Raw genomic sequence first — 19,205 nt, forward strand, 5'->3', positions numbered from 1 at the left:
TAAAGAGACCCAAATTGTGAAAAGCAAACAGATAAGAAACCCTGAATGTACTTAAGAAAATATGACTGAAAATAGGTAAAAGGTTAAAGATTTATAAAAATCTGTAAAATGTAGAATTCATTTGGGGAATTTATGTCCTACCCCACATTTTCTTCTAGATCCTATGAGGATGAGGGGTGGGGAGGAAAACAGGACAAATATGCCAAAAATAAGTTTGGAAAATTGCCAGGAAAAGACCACTGTGATGGGAGTCTCTCATAAGACCGGGGAAATGCTTTAGGTCTGCTTTTTTCAGGAATCAAGTTGAAACTTTTCTGAAATTTCTACCTAGCAACTTTTACAGGGACTTCTTACAAAAGCTTTCTAAGAACCAGTGGAGAAGTCAAGAAGGGTCCTTGAAGGCCCCACTTTTGCCCAATAATGTTGACTGCTATCACTCACTGTGCACTCCTGGCTTAACAAGCTGGTGCCAGGCACTTGACATGGAACATCTCACTTAGGCCTCATGAGTGCAGTTGCCAGGAAATATTGTCCCATTTTACAGGAAACTGAAATTTTGAGAGGAATCAGTAACTTACCCAGTTCGCATAGCTAGTAAGAGGCAGCACCAGGATTCACACCCAGATAAGCAAAATTCTAGACAGCCATCTTCTGAGATGAACATGCCAGCGCTTTACCTAGTAATCCCAAAGAAGCCTCTTTTGCTAAAATCCGCTACCCATTCCTGAGGTCTGATAACTTCCTGGGGGTGTAAACTTTAATGCAATACAGCTGCTAACTGTGCTCCTAAATGATTGAAGCTGGAGGAATTACCTTTTCCAAAGGCCTCTCACCTGCATTGTTACAAAGATGTGCACCTGAAATGGAGCTTTCCATCTGGATATAAAGAAACCCCCAGCAAGGGGCTAGAGCTGGCTCTCAGGAAAGGAGGCGTGGGACTTGCAGGGCACAGGGCTCCCGGCAGCACCATGCAGCTACTGCAGTGCATCTTACTCTGTGTTCAGTTATCTTTGGCTTTGAGTGGCCAGGATAAGCCTGTGGCATCAGAATACCCAGGTGTGCTCCACTGTGGGCCCCAGGGTTTCCAGTTCACTACAAACCTTCCAAGCCAGGAGGCAGGAAGTCCTCCTGTACTAATAGCTTGGGGTAAGTTTGACCATTTCACCTATCTAAGCCAGGCAAAGGTCTACCTTTTCTACTGACTAAAGCTATCATCTAGCTTCTTGCTCTGATACTTTGCCCCTATAGCTTCCATCTATAGAACAAATAATCTAGACTAACTTCAGATTCAGATCTGACCCCCTCTTGTGTCTCTCTTCTTATTGGCACCTACTCCTTGGGGTCTGATGGTAAAGTTCACCATCCTTCCCCAGCACTGGTGATTATGGGTACTGACCACTCGTACTTTTCACCCCTCCTGCCCCCCAGACAATGAAGGACTGCTGCACAGGCTGCAGAATGACCCAGACTGTGGGACCTGGGTCAGGGAGGGCACAGGCAGCTCTGTGGTGTTGGAGGCATCCTATAGTGGCTGCTATGTTACTGAGCAGGTGAGTACAATCCAACCATCTGGGACACTGGGACCCCTCTTTTTCCCATCCACTTTGACTCCCAGGGCCTGTCTCTCCAGGACTCTCATTATATCATGCTGATTGGGGTTGAAGGAACAGATGCAGCTGGACACAAGATAGTGACAAAGATGAAGGTGCTCAAGTGCCCTATGGGCCCTCAAGGTAAGAAGTGGAAACTTCCAGGTTCTGAGTGGTGTAACCCTCTGTTGCCAAGAGGGTGCCCCCCCTCAGCCTTCCCTACCTGCTTTGTACAGTGACACTTGACTCTCATGAAGGATTTTTCCCAAACTTTCACACAGTGGTCAGCCCTTAAGATGACTACCACTTGAGAGATTCCTCAATGCTGAGGCACTGTGGCAAATGCTTTCCGTGTGAGCCCCCCAATCCTAACCCAGTGCTGAAGGCATTATTACTGTTCTCCAGCAACAGTGGGCCGTCACTGGTGAATGACAGAGCTGGGATCCAAACAAGAACTGGCCCAGGAGCTGGAGCCCTTCCCCCTCGGTAGGGAAGGAAGCTGAAATTAGCAAGAAGACTTCGTAGATACCTCCAAGAAGCAGATTGTTCAGGGAATAGAATTCAAGTTTCTCACCCCTCAGCTGGGGCTTACATGGCCATTAACTGGGAAATTGGTAGGAAGGATGATTCCTCCTCAACTTCAACATCTCCTGCTTTGCTGAGAGCCTACCTCAAACTTGTAACGGATTTGAACTTGTAATTCACTCTTCCTACCTGCCTTGATAGGAGTCCCTGGGTGGTGTAAACAGTTAAGTGCTTGACTACTAGTCAAAAGATTGGCAGTTCAAACCCACCCAGAGGCACCTTGCAAGACAGGCCTGGCAATCTGCATCTGAAAAGTAATGGCCTTGAAAATCCTATGGGGTGGTTCTACTCCGCACACAGGGGGTTACCATGAGTTGGACTTGATGATAACTAATAACCACAACAACCTGCCTTGCTACTCAAAATGTAGGTCAGACCAACAGCACTGATAAACTAGAGAATCCTGGACCCCTCCCCAGACCTACTGAATGAGAACCTAAATCTTAAAAAAAGATTCCCAAGTGATTTATAGTACACTGAAGCTTGAGAGGAGTCACTGGGTAGTGCAAACGATTAACATGCTTAGCTGCTAACCGAAAAGTTTGGAGGTTTGAATCTACTCAGAGGTGCGTGAAAGAAAATCCTGGTGATCTACTTCCCCAAAAATCAGCCATTGGTAAACCTTATGGAGCACAGTTCTACGTTGACACACATGGGGTAGGCATGAGATGGAATGGAAAGCAACTGGTACTGGTTCCTGAGAAGCAGCTTTAAAGAACTGAAGAGAAACGTTGTGCTTGAAGGTGTGGGTGTGCTTGAAGGGGAAGTGGTAAGGAACCCCAACGCTTCTACAGATCTTGTTGGTATTGACTTTCCTTTTGAATAAGACCAATTTCAGGGAGCTCTTACAATGTGACAGCCTATAATTTCACCTTCTGAGACTTAATCTACAGCATGTAATATGGATATACCTACCCCAATTGTCTAGATATCTTTGAGAATCTGATGGTAATGGCAAAACAATGTCTTTAAATGACAACCTTCCTGTGACCCGGCTTCAGTTACTCTACTCTTCTTAAAATCTCACCCTAGATGGCCCAGATGCTGACCTCTGTGACTCTGTCCCAGTCTGGGACAGGATGTCATGTGCTCCTTTGCCCATCACTCAAGGAGACTGTGAATCCCTAGGCTGCTGCTACAATTCTGAAGAGAATTCCTGTTACTATGGAAACACAGGTGAGTGAGTTATTGTCTTTGAAACCAACTGAGGAAAAGTGCTAATAACTTATCATTAAATCCAGAGAGGAGGTTTTTTACTCAGTGGGCAAATATTAAAGATGATTCTAGATTGATGTATAAGCAATGTATCCTTAGAACACTTGGACTCTAACTGAGCTTTCTACATCCTCCAATCATCTATTCTTCCAGGATCCAAATAAAGTAAATAACATTCAATGATTCAAGAAATTAAGTCTATATGTACAACACTTGCTTATAGGCAGAAACTTAATCTACTCCCAAAGCATAGCCACTTCGGTGCTTGATGGTCTTCTCAAAACTGAAACTTTCTGACCTCAAACTACTTTTTTTCTACATGTCCCAAAGTGTGCTCCAATGTTCTCTAATGTCAAAACGGGCTCTCAATGAGTATATGTTTGCCACATTCTATTCTAAGCTCTGAATTCTAACCGCTAAGTAAAAAGAAGCAAGTACTAATATTCCAAGTTCTAGCAGATGAAGCTGAAGCAAGGAAGTAAATACTTAGCCTAAGGTCACAAAATAAGTGGTGGAGCCAGGATTCAAACCCTGCCCTGGAAAGCTGAATTTGCACCAAGGTCTTTGGGCTGGGAATACTGAACCCTCAAGAGGGAGATCAAAAGCAACTAACTTGTTACCCTCTTGTCTGGATGGCTCAAAAAAAAAAAAAAAAAAGAGAGATGGTCAGGCTTCAACCCAATTCCTGTTTCAGTGACTTCACACTGTTCTCAAGATGGCCAGTTCTCCATCGCGGTGTCTCAGAACGTGACCTCGCCCCCACTGCTCTTGAATTCTGTGCGCTTGGTCTTCGGGAATGACAGTGAATGTAACCCTGTGATGACAACACATGCCTTTATCCTGTTCCAGTTTCCGTTTACTTCCTGTGGTACTGTAAGACAGGTTAGAACAACTTCCCTCTGACCTTGCTTTTGGCCTTGGAAGTTGGATGGGAATGTCCTAGTGGCTGATGGAGAGCTGGAATATCTTAGCCATGAGGGATATTCCTGAAGATTTGTGTTTAAGATACTCTCTAGGGCAGAATAACAGATTATCACTGGGAAAGTTGAAGACCTCCCCTGGGTCTTCAGCTGAGACTATCACAGCTGGGGTCTAGCTAAGGTGCTATCCTTTAATCAAGTATCCTAGATGAGAAGAACAAGAGACACTCTTCAGGTTAGTCTTACCAGAGGCTCTGGATAAAACAGGAAGGTGAACTGGGATTGTAGTAGTGCTCCCAGATGCCTCTTCCAGGTCCTTTGCTGTGAAATGAGGTGTTAAGCGATAGACTCCCAGGTTAGTCTATGCTACTGCACTCGGGAGTAGAAATGTATGAAAGGGCAGCACTGCCGAGTGCTAGAGCAAAGCAAGTTCTAAAGTAAAGCAGTAAAGGACTAGCAGGAATGACAAGGTTTCTTTTTACCCACTTTTCTAGATGACTGGAGGCCAGGCTGTATATGAAAACCAACTGGTTGCAAATAGGGATGTGAGAACGTGGACCCATGGTTCTATCACCCGTGACAGTATCTTCAGGTAAAGTTCTTCTTAACCTGACCCTGCTTGGCAAATAGTTTCTTCTCCATAAAGCAGAAACTGTAAGCTAAGCTTGAATCTATGGAAGAATACTTCTCAGTGGCCTTCAAAGTCCTGTCTTCTTCATTGATGTTGCACTGTCTTGACTCTCCAATCTTGCTGACCACTATTTCACCAAGTCTACTTCCATCACAGCCTCTAACTTGACCTGAACTTCTCACTCACCTAGATTTCTGGTATTTCACGTACGTGGGTATTTCTTTCTGATTTTGATCCTTTCTTTCTACCTCTATTGTACATGCTATAGCCAGAAAAATCCCTCTTAAAACTTTCGTCAGGTCACACATCCAAAATTTTCAAGTTTTCCCACTGTTTAAATTTAAGATCTTAAATAATAACTCTCAGCACTCTGTGTGAAATGGCTCTTATTTACCTCTCTGGCGTGATATCCTATAACTTTCTCAGTCCTTTACTCACTATTCCCCAATCCCAGAATGGTCTTCTATGCAGTTCTCAAAGGACATTAAGCTCTTTCTTGCCTCTATACTTTGTTCTCCTTCCCCTACCTCTCAGCACAGTAATTACTTCTCATCCTCTTTCATATTTAGTTCCATCTTAAGGCCTCTATGACCACCTTCTCTCTAGCAGGTACCTGGTTCTCTCAGTACCATGTTTATTTCTTATATGGCTTTACTCACTATTCAGCTCTCTTTGATTCTGTTTATATGTTGGTCTCCCCAACTAAAATGTAGTTCCCACAAAGGTAGGAATCATATACATTGTTAAATTTGTCCAACGCTTAGCACTTAATATTAAATGAAAGGCGGTATGGGTTATCCACCCACACTCAACTGACTGAAGTCTTATTTTTCTGCAGGCTTCGGGTCAGCTGCAGCTACTCTGTACGTGGCAATGTTCTTCCAGCTAATGTCCAGGTTTTTACTCTCCCACCACCCCATCCTGACACCCAGCCTGGCACTCTCACTCTGGAACTTCAGATTGCCAAAGGTAAGGCCCTCTTGGCTGGAGCATCTGGCCTACAGTCTATGCCCTGTCATTTTTTCTGGAGCGTGAAGACCCCAATTTGGTAACGAAAGATACTTATACGTGAATCATGGTCCAACTCAGGCAATCTCTTAAGGCCCCTAGCTGTCTATATTGCTTCATTTCCTTATTTTGGTCTCTTGCAGACAAAAACTATAGCTCCTACTATACTATTGATGACTATCCAGTCGTGAAGTTCCTTCGGGATCCCATTTACGTGGAGGTCTCCATCCTCCATAGAACAGACCCCTTCCTAGGGTTGCTGCTTCATCATTGTTGGGCTACCCCTAGCACAAACCACCTGTATGAACCACAGTGGCCCATATTGGTGAACGGGTAAGTGGCCCTTAAAAGCACTTGTGCCAGACCTTCAAAGGAGCCCATCCTGACAACTTATCTCTTTGCTTAGATGCCCCTACACCGGAGACAATTATCAGACCCAACTGATCCCTGTCCAGGATACCACGGGCCTTCCATTTCCTTCTTACTACCAGCGCTTCAGCATTTTCACCTTCACTTTTGTGGACTCTAAGGCAAAGCAGGCACTCACAGGACCGGTATGATGCTTCCTCCCATGCTCCTTGGTGTGGCTTTGAATGCCCCAAGTTAGAGCTGTGTCCATGTCCTACCATTTCTCACTCAAATTAGTACTTTAATATTGTTTGTTGATACTGCTTCAGAATAATCCTTGCTACCAAGGGCATGAGTAACATCTACCAACTACAAGCTCTAGTTCTTTAGTGCAGTTTGTGATGTTCAGCTCGGGCTATATAAGTATGTTCTGATAACTTTGACTAGGAAGATAACACAGGTTTGAAAAGACTTATGACATGTATTATAACACAGGTTTGAAAAGACTGATGACATGTATTACAACCAGGGCTTTGAACCAATTCATTCCAATTCAAATCCCTGCTGAGAAGTTGCATTTCTACCCAAGATATACTTAATCAGAATCTACATTTTAACAACCCCCCAGGTGATTCTTATGTATAACTTCCTGGGAACTTGTTGGAAATGCAGATTCTCAGCAGGGATGTAAACTAGTTTGAAGCCCTGATTATAGCATGGCCCCAATTCTATTGGCTCCTAGGTGTATCTGCACTGCAGTGTATCACTATGCCGACCTGCTGGCATGCCATCCTGTATGGTGACCTGTCCATCTGGCAGCCGTGAGTGTTGATGTTATTTTCACTAGAGGACAGCTTTAAATAAATCTTAAGTCCCAATTCTAACCTCTTCTAGTCTTTGGGTTAATGACTCAAATTGAAGACTCACTTTTATTAGTGAGGCTTCTTAAAGTATTTGTTTATGATGCAGTAGAACAGAAAAACAATGATTTTCCTGGAATTTCAGGGCTGTTAAAGATAAACTATAAAACCTCTAACCGTGGGCCTTGGCTTTTTCATGTAAACCTTTATTAAACTTGGAGTCAAACCCAGCTGTGGCCTACATATGGCTCAATTTAACACAGCACTTAAATCTGGGTAGTTTACAAATGCCAACTTCTATAGCTGCTTGAAGTCAGGTCTGGTAACATGGCCTGTAGATCCACAGGTGGAGTACGACTGTGGGCTTCAGATGTGCTCTTGTTGTCATGCCAATATGTATACAGTGTATACTTCCACCTAGCCCATTAACCTGTACTTGCTAGCCCATGAATTAATTGGGATTCATGATGCCTTAAGCTTTAAGTTATTCTAGAAAAAAAAGTGATTACAAAAACCCAAACCCATTACTCTCAAGTTGAATTTTGACTCATAGTGACCCTATAGGACCCCCCATAGGGTCTCCCAGGATCAGCTGGTGGATTTGAACTGTCAATCTTGTGGTTAGCAGCCAAGCTCTTAACCACTGCACCAGTAGGGCCCCACAGTGATTAGATAGTAACTATTATGAAAAAAATTTTTTTATTATGAAAGGTACTATAATAAATACTCTAACGTCCAGATCTAATGACAGCTATTACCTCCACTTCTAAAGTATTAACTGACTTAGATTGACTTTCCTAAGGTGCTATTGTTGTTAGTTTCCCTCAAGCCAATTCCAACTCATGGTGACATCATATATGCAGAACAGAACTGCTTCGTAGGATTTTCAAGGCTGTGATCTTTCAAAAGATCTCCAGGCCTATCTTCCGAGGAACCTCTCTGGGTGTGTTCAAACCACTAACCACCTGGCTAGTCAAGCACTTAATTTTAGTGCCACCCAGGGACTCCTTCCTAGCCAAGGTCCTACAACTGGCAAATAAAAGTAGGATTCACCCAGCTCTGTGAACCTGTTATGTTTTACCAGTTCATAGGGAAGGGATTCTTAATTATAAATGGTACTGTCACAAATGTCTACTGTTATGTTTTACCAGTTCATAGGGAAGGGATTCTTAATTATAAATGGTACTGTCACAAATGTCTACTTAGGAAGAGATGGCAGCTTAGGGACAGTCTATAACATCAAAATCTCCATGTCCAAATTCTGGTCAAACTGAGGGAAGTGTTAGATACAAGGTCAAGTTAGTATTAACACACTAATGTGAGGTTTTTTAAGACATGGATCAGAGCTTTACATACCAAGGGGCATGACCTTAGATAGAACTCACTTCCTACCCCCTAAATATGCTAAAAAATCTCTAGCTTCAATCTCTCCATTAGGAAGTGGCAGAAACTCTGACACTCATTTTCAGAACGACACTGCCAGCATTTCTAGCAAAGGACCAATGATTCTCCTCCAAGCCTCTAAGGACTCTTCAGAAAAGCTTCATCAGTATTCAAGTAAGTGGGAAAAGATCGTCTTAACTTACCTGAATGCCTATATCTGAAACATTAGTCAAACTACAGCCCTTTCCTTACCTCTTCCCTCTATGTCTTATTAACATGATCATTATTTACCTCAATAAGTAAAAAATTTACCTCAAAAGAAACATATACTTCTATGGCCAAATTATGGCAGTCTTTTTATCAGGATGTAGAATCACTTGGTTGGTTTTGACATGCATTAACCTACCATTTTCATCCTATAGGCTCTCCTGTAGACTCCCAAGCTCTATGGGTGGCTGGTCTTTCTGGAACCTTAATCACTGGAGCCTTGTTAATGTCCTACTTGGCTATCAGAAAATGGAAATGAGTGACTCAGACCAAATACATTAATAAAACCAGACTGTACTACCAACCTGTGTCCAGCTGCTAATTTAAAGGCTAAAGGCTACTCTAATCTCCCAGTTGTTCTTGGCATCTAATTTTTCAGGGTAAAACTTTATCTGAGAATAGACTAAAAACCATGATACATTATCTCTCTAGCCCTTTTAACTTCTGAATAGAATATTTCAGTAGGGATTTCATAGTTGGGTTGACAATGTAAGCAATGTATACAAGGACTAAATATCTCATACTTAGCAAAGATTTTACAAGCTCAAGAGGAGGGTAGAACAAAACTCTTCCACTAGACGAGAGCACCCAAACTAGGCCAGAATAAGTCGAACTAGTCATGAGCCTTCTAGGCCAGTGGTTCTCATACAACAGTGTGCATCTGGATCACAAGTGGCCTGGTTAAAACAGATCGTAGGCCCCACCCCCAGAGTTTCTGATTTAGGACTAGGGTGGTACCTAAGGAATTGTATTCCTAACCATTTCCAGGTGATGCTGATCTTCCTAGTCAGAAGAACACACTTGAAAACCAGCCCTTAGAACAGTGACTACAAAGAGGTAGCTGATCACAGATTGGTCAGCTGAAAGTGGCTTAATCAGAAGAGATTTAGTTTCGAGCCATAACATACAAGTAGTTTCCTTGTTTAGTGGCTCTTAAGACGTTAAGAAAAACAGAGGGGGAGAAGGAGTCAATGATGTGACTTCTCAAGGTAAATGCCCTGCTCAAAGAAATTTCTAGTAGCCAGTGTTGTTGGTCATACTCTGGGGTAGTCTCTACTCTTCCCACAGTGGACCTCTGAAACTAATCTTGCTTAAATAAAGCTTTCCAATTTATCCCCCTTCAAGGAGTAATGTCTAGGTCACTTCACAGTTCAGCAAAGTAATAGGTGTAAATCTTGGTTCTTGAATGGCTGCTCTGTAGTCAAGCAAACCCCACTTCAAACTGCTTTGAAGGCAGGGAATGAATATTGCTCATCTTGCTTTTGATGTGGCAGGAGCTATTCAGTTGCTTGATGTTTAGTAACACTTGGTGTTCATGAAAACCAAATAAGGTAGGCACTTATCCCTGGCTTCCAGAAATAGAAACTGAGGAACACAGAGGCAAAATAACTAATTCAGTCACCCAGTCAACAAATGGTAGAGCTGAAATTTGAATACATTCTGACTGCAGACCTGATCTTAACTCCACATTATACTGAAAATACAGATCTTCAGTGGGACCTGCTTCCTGTGGGAAACACAGGTTCAGCTGGATGCGGGAGTTTCTTAGGCTTGCCTCTGCCTGTCTGCCTCCTGCCTGGGCAGAAGTAGTTAACTTAGATGGCTGTATGGACTGGTCTGTGACTACTGATTGCCTTCTACTCGAGGCCAAGCCTTTCACAGGGGAGCGCATGCCCTTCAATTGTAGTGGGAGAGTGGTAATTCACCTAGGCAATCAAGAGTAATATCAGAAATACATTTTGATTGTATTTAACCTAATATATCCAAAATGTTATCCTTTTAAATAAATATTTGAGACTGATTTTTCATATTAAGTTGTTGAAACCCAGTGTGTTCATAGAAAATATCAATCCAATGATAAGGTTTTATCAGGGAATACTGTTCTTTCAGGTTTTATAAGATGTAGAAAGTAGTCATATCTGAATAGAGTTTAAGAATGTAATTCTTATACTAATATTTCAAGTGCTCAATAGCAACATCTGACTAGTAGGCACTATAGTTAATAGATAACAGCATAGGTCTCAAGTCCACTGAGTTCAAGCAAGTATTCGACATACTATGTAACAGCTTTATACTCTACTTTAGGAATAAAGCAATTAAAAAATGGGAGAAGCTGCTCCAGCAACTAGGGCAGACAAGTGTCAGATTGTAAACATTAAGAAGGAAAAAGCCAGGTAAAAGGGCAGAGTTAGGAGGGATTGTCAACTCCCTGGTAATCTATCTTGACTTTCCACCTTAACCAAGTCACATCTCACCCTTCCCATGGCAAACTGAAGGATGTAATAGGGAGTTCTTGGCTAACTCCTCTAAGACAAAGCTAGTGTGTGTGGTCCTCTAAATGAAATTGATGTGACTAAGCCAGATGGCTAGATTACCAAAGAAAGGGAGGCTAGCCTAGCATAGTGCCTGGCACATTGGTTATTTACTCAGTGTCTAAATGATTTTTCTCCTTTTGGGGGAAAGGTAACATGGGATAGAGTGCTGGAACCAACAAGAAGAAAAGCAATACACTGGTGCGTATACCTCTACCTAGAATGCACACCTCATTCCTTACCTCAGGCTTGTCAATATCCTTCCCTAGATGACAAGAATGAAAACTGCAGTTCTTAAATCTCTTGGCACCTGTCCCTAGCTGACTTGCCAAGAGCAGTGCAGTTGAAGGGCAAGGCTTAGTACATTTCCAGAAGTGTGTTCACACTCTGTAGCATGTTCCTAGGCTTTGGGTAAGGTGTACTGTGACCAAGTTTGGGGAATCCAGAGGCCAAGCAGGGTTCTCTCTAGCAGGCCTTCTCACCCTGATTCATTAACAACCCATGAACCTCCAAAAGGAGCTAAAAATTTACTTACAAATACTTAATCACGGAATCTGTTTTCAGAGTATCTTGTAGAAGCAATATTAATACTTCTAGATGTAGAGAGTTATTGATTTCCTAATATTGAATCCTTATTAGAACTTAGAGGAGAAAGAAATATTGTTGCTGGGAGAAATTATTACTATGTATTTCTGAACTGAATAGCCCTTGATCAAAATTAACCTCATTTGAATTTGAATCACTTCTATAAAGACAAGTAGTACTTGGGACCATTAACTTGAGTAGTTTTTTAATATATACCATCTCTTAGCAAAATTGAAAATTTCAGTATCCCCAGAGGCCCCATTTTTAAACTTGCTTCTACTACTGTTTTTGTCACTTGTCCAATTTTCAATCATATGTAGTAAGTTCCTGCCAAAGATTAATAGTTCTACTCCAAAGCCTTCCCTACACTCACCATATCCTCCAAATTTATTGAAACCAGTATGTAGTTAAGTCAATGAATCTTTACCCTTTAGCTAAAAGATTATTCAGCCTGAACTAGAGGTATAATCTAATTCTTTTGTGTACCTTGGGTTTTTCCTAGATGCAATAACCATAGCATCATTTTGATGCTGACTTTGGTTTTCTCTACATACCTGTCACTAATATGTCTTGCAGAGCATTCATCTAGTTATGTAACTTTCTAATGTGGTGTGATAGTTCTATAAGCCCACTGCACAGCTGGTAGCCTGAAATTTCCCTTCAATGCCATCCCTTTCTTTATAGAAGAAATCCCAAGTCATGTCTCTTACCTTATCACCTAGGCTTATGGCATATACCATTTTGTATCACTCTGAGAAAGGATGCATGAGACAAACTTTGAGAACTTGCATGCCCAAGAGTATCTTTTTTTTCTACACTCAACTTTTGACAGTTAGGTACAATGTTATAAATTAGGAGTAACCTTCCCTCAAGCAGCTCCAGTGGTATAGCAGTTAAAGTGCTCAGCTGCTAACAGAAAGATTGGTGGTTTGAACCCACCAGCCACGCTGCAGGAGAAAGATGAGGCAGTCTTTATGGAAGCAGACTGCCTCATGTTTCGCCTTGGAAACCCTATGGGGCAGTTCTACTTTATTCTATAGGGTCTCTATGAGTCAAAATCGACTTGATGGCAATGGGTTTTTGTTTTTTGGTAATGTCCTCCTCTGCTTCAGCTCTTTTTCTGCTTCCAGCTGGAGAAAGTTCTGCCAGGTGCTTCTTTTCCTGGCTTCAGGTAGTTTTCTCACATGCCTGTGCTGATTGTTACTCAGCTGAAGACTAGAGGGAGGATCTCTTCAGTTCTTCAGAATTCTGTCTCTCTCTGCCTTTGCCTCTCTCTCCATGTAGTTGCTGTCTGGTACTGTGTTCTCAGAACTCTAGCCACTTTGAATTGGACGACCCTGTGTGACAGGAGAACACAGTAGAAGTGGTGATGTGTGATTTCTTAGACTACGTCATAAAAGGTATGGAGGCTTCTACCTTAGATTACTTGCTCTGAGGAAAGCCAGCTGTTACACTATACAGATGCTGAAGCAGCCCTGTAGAGTAGAACTGAGGCCTCAAATCAACAGCCATGTGAGTGAGCCTCCTTCAAAGTTGATCTGCAGCCCCAGTCTAACGTCTGATGTAATCATAAAAGACCCTGGGCCAGAGCCACTCGGCCGAGCTACTTCTGAATACTTGTTCCACCAAAACAATGAGAAAAGTGATTATTGTTTTAAGTCATATTGTTGACTTGTTAGGCATAATAGGTAACTAGTACAAACGTGTTTTAAGTTTTTTGTGGACATGTTTTAATTTATCTTGGATGTCAAGGAATAGAATTGCTGCATCATAGGCTAAATGTATATTTAAGTTCACAAGAAACTACCAAAATGTTTTCTAAAACATTTCTACTATTTTTACACTTGGCCCAAGTATGTCAAGGTTCTAATTTCTCTAAATCCTTAAGTGGGCACCTACTATGAAAAGCCCTGTCATAGTCTAGTGTGGCTGCCCTATCTTGCTTGTCTGGGCATTTCTCCTACTGATAAGTTATACTTAGTTTGGTCTATAGGGAGCCACACCCATCTTTGTCCCCTCTCTGTTCTCTCTCTAGTTTCTGACATCGCACAAGTTTGTAACTGCAGACCCAATCAACCTGTCCTACCTCCTCCCCAGTGTTAGCAAGCTGAAGGGTTGTGGTTGTCCATGTCCTATCAGCCCTCAGGCAAGGGACTTTTAAAATAAGCCAAAGGAAATATCCTGTAGAAACTAAGACTGAGAGACTAAATTTTTCAGAACAATAAGTTTGGGCTGAAGATCTGTCAGTCACCAAACACTTAGAAATCTAAGCCATGTTAGGATTTCTTCATCAGCCACTTTCCAGGAAAACAGGTGTTTTTATCTGAGAGCAAATCTTAGAGAACCCAAGGCAACTAGAAACAGCATTTTGACTTCAGTCCCATGTATTAAAAAATTATTTCACCAGCTCCTGTTTGACAAAATAAATTTCATTTTGTATTAGAAATTAAAGTACTCGCTTTTTCAGCAACCAAAGGGGAAATTATTTACATGATCTGGGGAAAAGAAGAGATGGTAGGGAACCAAAAATTGAACCTGCTATCACAGCAACCAGCCAGAAGGAAGCCTATTCCTTTGACTAGAGAATGTCATACTCCCATCTTCTCCCAGATTATTTAGACCCTGATGTGATCGCTGGCAAAGCATTTAATTTCTATAGCCTCAACTTTCTTCTTTCTGAAACAGTACTGAATCATTTCTTTCTGTCTCTGAATTTTTGACTCTTAGAATACTCTTAGATCCCTTCAATCATTTTCCATGATCCTGATTTCCTGATTTATTACATAGAAACTCTATTCCCTTGAGTTCTTCTCAAATAAGCAACTCTATTCCCTTGAGTTCTTCTCAAATTTTTCATTCTGCAAGCATGGGTTTGTTTTTGTGACTTGCATCACAGAGCATTTCTGCCTTCTCAGAGATAAAGTCTAGCTGCTTTTTAATAGAAGTCTGAGCAAGACTTGCTGCAACACCTGCAACCCAGAGGGAGCAGGAATTAGGCAGTTCTCCTGACACCAACCTCTCCTCTTTCCTACTTTTTCCAAGACGTACTGTTTTTCCATCATTCTGATATGAAATGAACAATAGACATTACTGTAGAAATGAAACCTATAGACGTTGCTATAGAGAGAAATCACCTTCCCCAATGCCCTAAGGGCCCAGCCAGATCAAGTGACAAGAAATGGCCAAATCAAGTGAAATTTCCCATTTCAAGTGAAGCATTTGGGAAAGGAAAGAGTGGAGAGAACAGAGGGCTAGCTGTAAAAAGAAGTATGGCTGTAAAATAAAAGAATGTTGTTAGTTCTGTTGACTCAGCTCTGACTCATGGCAACCCACATGCAACAGAACCTAACATTGCCCGTCTTGCACCATCTCAATGATTGTTGGCATGATTGAATCTGTCGGACAATATTCTGTTGTGACCCATAAGGTTTTTCCTGGCTAATTTTTGGAAGTAGAATGCCAGGCCTTTCTTCCTAGCCTATCTTAGTCTGAAGTCTGTCTGCCATGGGTGACCTTGCTGGTATTTGAAATGCTGGTGGCATAGCTTCCAGCAACAGTATTATGCAAGCCACCACAGTACAACAAACTGACAGGTGGTGGAAAATAAAAGAATAGGCTCCAGTAATATTGCATAAAATGTATTGTACCTGCCAAATTTTGAACTGTGATAGCTGCTACTTCACATTTACCAAATGTCTTTATTATGTGCCTAATAAAAGGTATGTATATAATTACTGTCTTCTCAGAATGTTTGATTTCTCTTATGTGTGTTAAAATCCCTAGAGATTAGTTTTACTTTTAATGCATCTGTTTTCTTACCCTTATTGTCCTCTGCAAGAGTAAACATAAGGTGTATGTGGGGAGGGTAGAAGGAGAAAAGGAACACCAACAGAGATAAAAGGAGATTCACAAGTGTATCCATTCGGGTCTTATTTCTCACAAAGGCAAGATGTACAACAGGAAGTGGGCCTGGTTGGTGGGGGTTCTGGCTTTCATTTCAGTCATCTTCCTGGCTGGCTGTGCTGCCAGACCTTGTCAATGTCAGATTTTCCCCCTAAAAGTTCCCTTTTTCCTTGTCCAGGGCAAAGGGCTGGCACTGAACAGGAATTCAGAGGGACACTTGCCAAGTGAATCACACAAAAACTATTATTACCTAATTGAGCCAGATTTAGAGAGAGGAGCCTAGAAGTTTCCCAGAGAATGAGTATATTTTAATCAGAACACATTTCTGCCTGGGGGAGGAGGCTTATAGAGCAAGTGGGCTATCCGTCTATTCCAGCAACCCTTTCTTTGCTTGTTGGACATCTTGTGTCTCTGGGATGTAACCACTTGGTTCACAGGAATGAAAAAAGCTTTGTGATAACAGAAGTTTGCACCTCTTCTTATACTTATCTTTATCCTTTGACACAAAGCACACAGATTTCAAATTTTCTATTAAAGCACACACAGCCCACTTTTCCCCTTGAGAAGAAGTGCTTGACCAAGGACTAAAAATGCCACAAAGACAAGTCATAAATCCAGTAGTAACGACAGCACTGCCTTCTCAGGCTCTTAGACTTTGGTTCTCATAGTTTTTTTTTTTTTTTTTAACAGCTTTGTTGAGATATAAGTCACATTCTACACAATTCACCCATTTAAATATATAATTCTCTGGTCTTTAGTATATTCAGAGTTTTGCAACCATCATTACAATCAATTGTAGAACATTTTCATCACCCAAAAGAAACCCAGTACCTCTTAACAACCGCTTCTCATTATCCTACCCTCAAGTCCCACCCCCATCCCTGGAAACCACTAATCTACTTTCTAACTCTGTAGATTTACCTATTTGGGGCATTTCATATAAATGGAATCATACAACATCTGACCTTTTGGGTCTGACTTCTTTCACTTAGCATAATATTTACAAGGTAGTGTGTGTGTTGGGTTTTTTTTTTTTTTTTTTTTTTGCTGAGTTCCCTAAAGAAAATACTCGGGGGATGAAAGGGGATGTTACCACATTATATTCTGCACAAGGGCTCCACACTCTCGGTAATGCTTTGCATACTCTTTTTTGTCCTCTTCATATGGTTTATAGTTGCAAGCACACTGTTTCTGGCATTCGCTGTTACCCAGGGAGATACAGAGACAGGTGATGGAAAACCACTCATAAACAAGCCCATTCATAATGAAGGCTAGGGAAGAAGCCCTCTATCAAAGTCACATTTAAATATGATGAGTCAGTCCTTTTTGCAATTACCATGCAAACACACTTAACACAATCTACTTGAGTGACCTCCATAGGTTAACACTAAAGCTCTGAGACACCTCCGGATGACTCGGTGCTTTTGGTTTCAGGCCAATCGACTTGATGTTCTGTTTCCTGTGAATGAGTTGTTCTCCTTCTTTGACCTCACTGCCTTTGCAGGATTAGATTCTCTAAAATGACATTTTAGCCTTATTTTTAAATCTCTTCTACTTCAGGGCCATCTTCTTTTGACCACTAAAGAAAAAGAAAATATGAACACTTTATTTAATAATTGAAGTATGGTAGCACAAGGAAAGTACTTCTTCAGCTGATTTGGATGAAAAAGAATAGCAGAATATATGGATGGAAAATTAGGCAGAGCACAAAAGTAGTGTTATTTAAACATTACGATTGTGATAAATATTTATTTCATGTAAACAATGCACTAGGCACAATTAAAAACAAAATGAGGTGCAGAATTAATCATGAGTCTAGGCTGGTGAACGTATCTAGGTGAAGAGTTAATCTATAGAACAAATGGCTTGGGAGGAAAAGATTAATTTGTGCATTTTAACCAATGAAACAAATGTTTGTTGTTGTTAGGTGCCATCAAGTTGGTTCCAACTCACAGTGAACCTATGTACAGAATGAAATACTACCTGGTCCTGTACATTTTTGAGCATGTATAACTAACCTATCAAGCACTGTGTAAGCCATTTCCATGGATTATTTTATTTAATGCTCACTACAACCTATAAAGTGAGTATTATTATTATCCCCCCTTAAAAAATAAGTTTCTCAGTTTTACAAAGGTGATATGACATAAAAGGGCATGACCGATAGAGTAGACATTCAACAAATATTTAATAAATGATGAATAAATAAATGTTATGATGGCCCACACCAAAGAAATGGGCACAGGGACCTCAGCAATGTTCTTCCAGCTCTAAGAGTCCATGAAGTAAAGGAGGAGAAAGTTGTTTCCAGGACCACCCTCCCCCCATACACATAGCCTCACCGCGAATCTCAAATATCTTTTTAAATTTTTGCTTGATGACTTTCCAGCGTCCACGGAGCCCAGAAAACTGAAGATCAGAGCACAGGTAGATCCACTTGGCAATTCAAACCTGGATTTTGAATTTTTCTGGTCCCCAAAACCATTCCCTTTCTGCTATAGCAATCCCCTCCGTTCTTCCCCATTCTGGAATTTCTCTTTATTTTCTTCACTTTAATTTGGAAACATAAAATTATAGCGTTCCATTTACAAACTTCCTGAACTTCTTGTCTTGCTTTCAGTACTTATACAAATGTATAAGTAGGACAGGGCTGGGGGCCTAGGTATCTAAGACCCCCTTGAGGCTTGGTAGGAAATCCTTCTTGACTCAGCCCCCCTTTGTTTGGATAACTGCCTCTGCATTCTCCTCTGTGTAAACTGGGATGTCCAGACAACCTATGGATTAAGTCACTAATGTGAGATAATATTTTGACTTATTTGCCCTAGCAAATTTCTAATATGGACTAAACCTCCTTATTCTGGAAGCGAATGCCTGAAAGGTCTTTCACTTATAATATGGTGTTTACTTACACAATGTCCGCATCACATAACATGCTATTTCACAGAAAGTATTAGGGACTTTAAACCATGCCTGACTGTATCTTAAATACCACTGCTTTCACCAATGGGACTAATTTCTAACAGTCATTATGATAATTAGCAAGGCCTCAGTGTTGATGAAGGGATAGATAAGAGGATGACTGGACAGTGACCACAATGAGTGGAGCTTCCACACTGGAAATGTTAGCTGATGATCCCTCAAGGGTTTAAATTCCTGACATAGTACGTGACTAGGTTTAGAAAACCAAAACCAAACCAAACCCATTGCAGTCGAGTCAATTTCGACTCGTGGTGACCCTATAGGACAGAGTAGAAACTGCCGCATGGGGTTTCCAAGGAGTGCCTGGGGGATTCAAACTGCTGACCTTTTGGTCAGCAGCTGTAGCTTTTTTTGTGTGTGTGTTTTAAGTGAAAGTTTACAAATCAATCAGTCTCATACAAAAATTTATAAACACGTTGCTATATACTCCTAATTGCTCTCCCCCTAATGAGACAGCACACTCCTTCCCCCCACTCTCTCTTTTCGTGTCCATTCAGCCAGCTTCTGACCCCCTCTGACCTCTCATCTCCCCTCCAGACAGGAGACGCCAACATAGTCTCATGTGTCTACTTGATTCAAGAAGCTCATTCTTCGCCAGTATCATTTTCTATCCCATTGTC

At 41.4% G+C, this 19,205-nt stretch overlaps 1 protein-coding gene across 1 annotated transcript; it reads left to right on the plus strand.

Annotated features, from left to right (window-relative positions):
• The first annotated feature begins 968 nt into the window (after positions 1-968).
• On the plus strand, positions 969-9,065 carry ZP4 (zona pellucida glycoprotein 4). The gene is made up of 12 exons (XM_049868314.1): positions 969-1,146; positions 1,429-1,550; positions 1,631-1,733; positions 3,207-3,350; positions 4,084-4,271; positions 4,804-4,901; positions 5,779-5,909; positions 6,092-6,281; positions 6,355-6,502; positions 7,039-7,117; positions 8,594-8,713; positions 8,962-9,065. The coding sequence occupies exons 1-12, from the start codon at positions 969-971 to the stop codon at positions 9,063-9,065; spliced, it is 1,605 nt and encodes a 534-aa protein (XP_049724271.1).
• Positions 9,066-19,205: the final 10,140 nt, after the last annotated feature.

This window comes from Elephas maximus, chromosome 24 (genome assembly GCF_024166365.1).
Source record: "Elephas maximus indicus isolate mEleMax1 chromosome 24, mEleMax1 primary haplotype, whole genome shotgun sequence".
NCBI classification, from domain to species: domain Eukaryota; kingdom Metazoa; phylum Chordata; class Mammalia; order Proboscidea; family Elephantidae; genus Elephas; species Elephas maximus.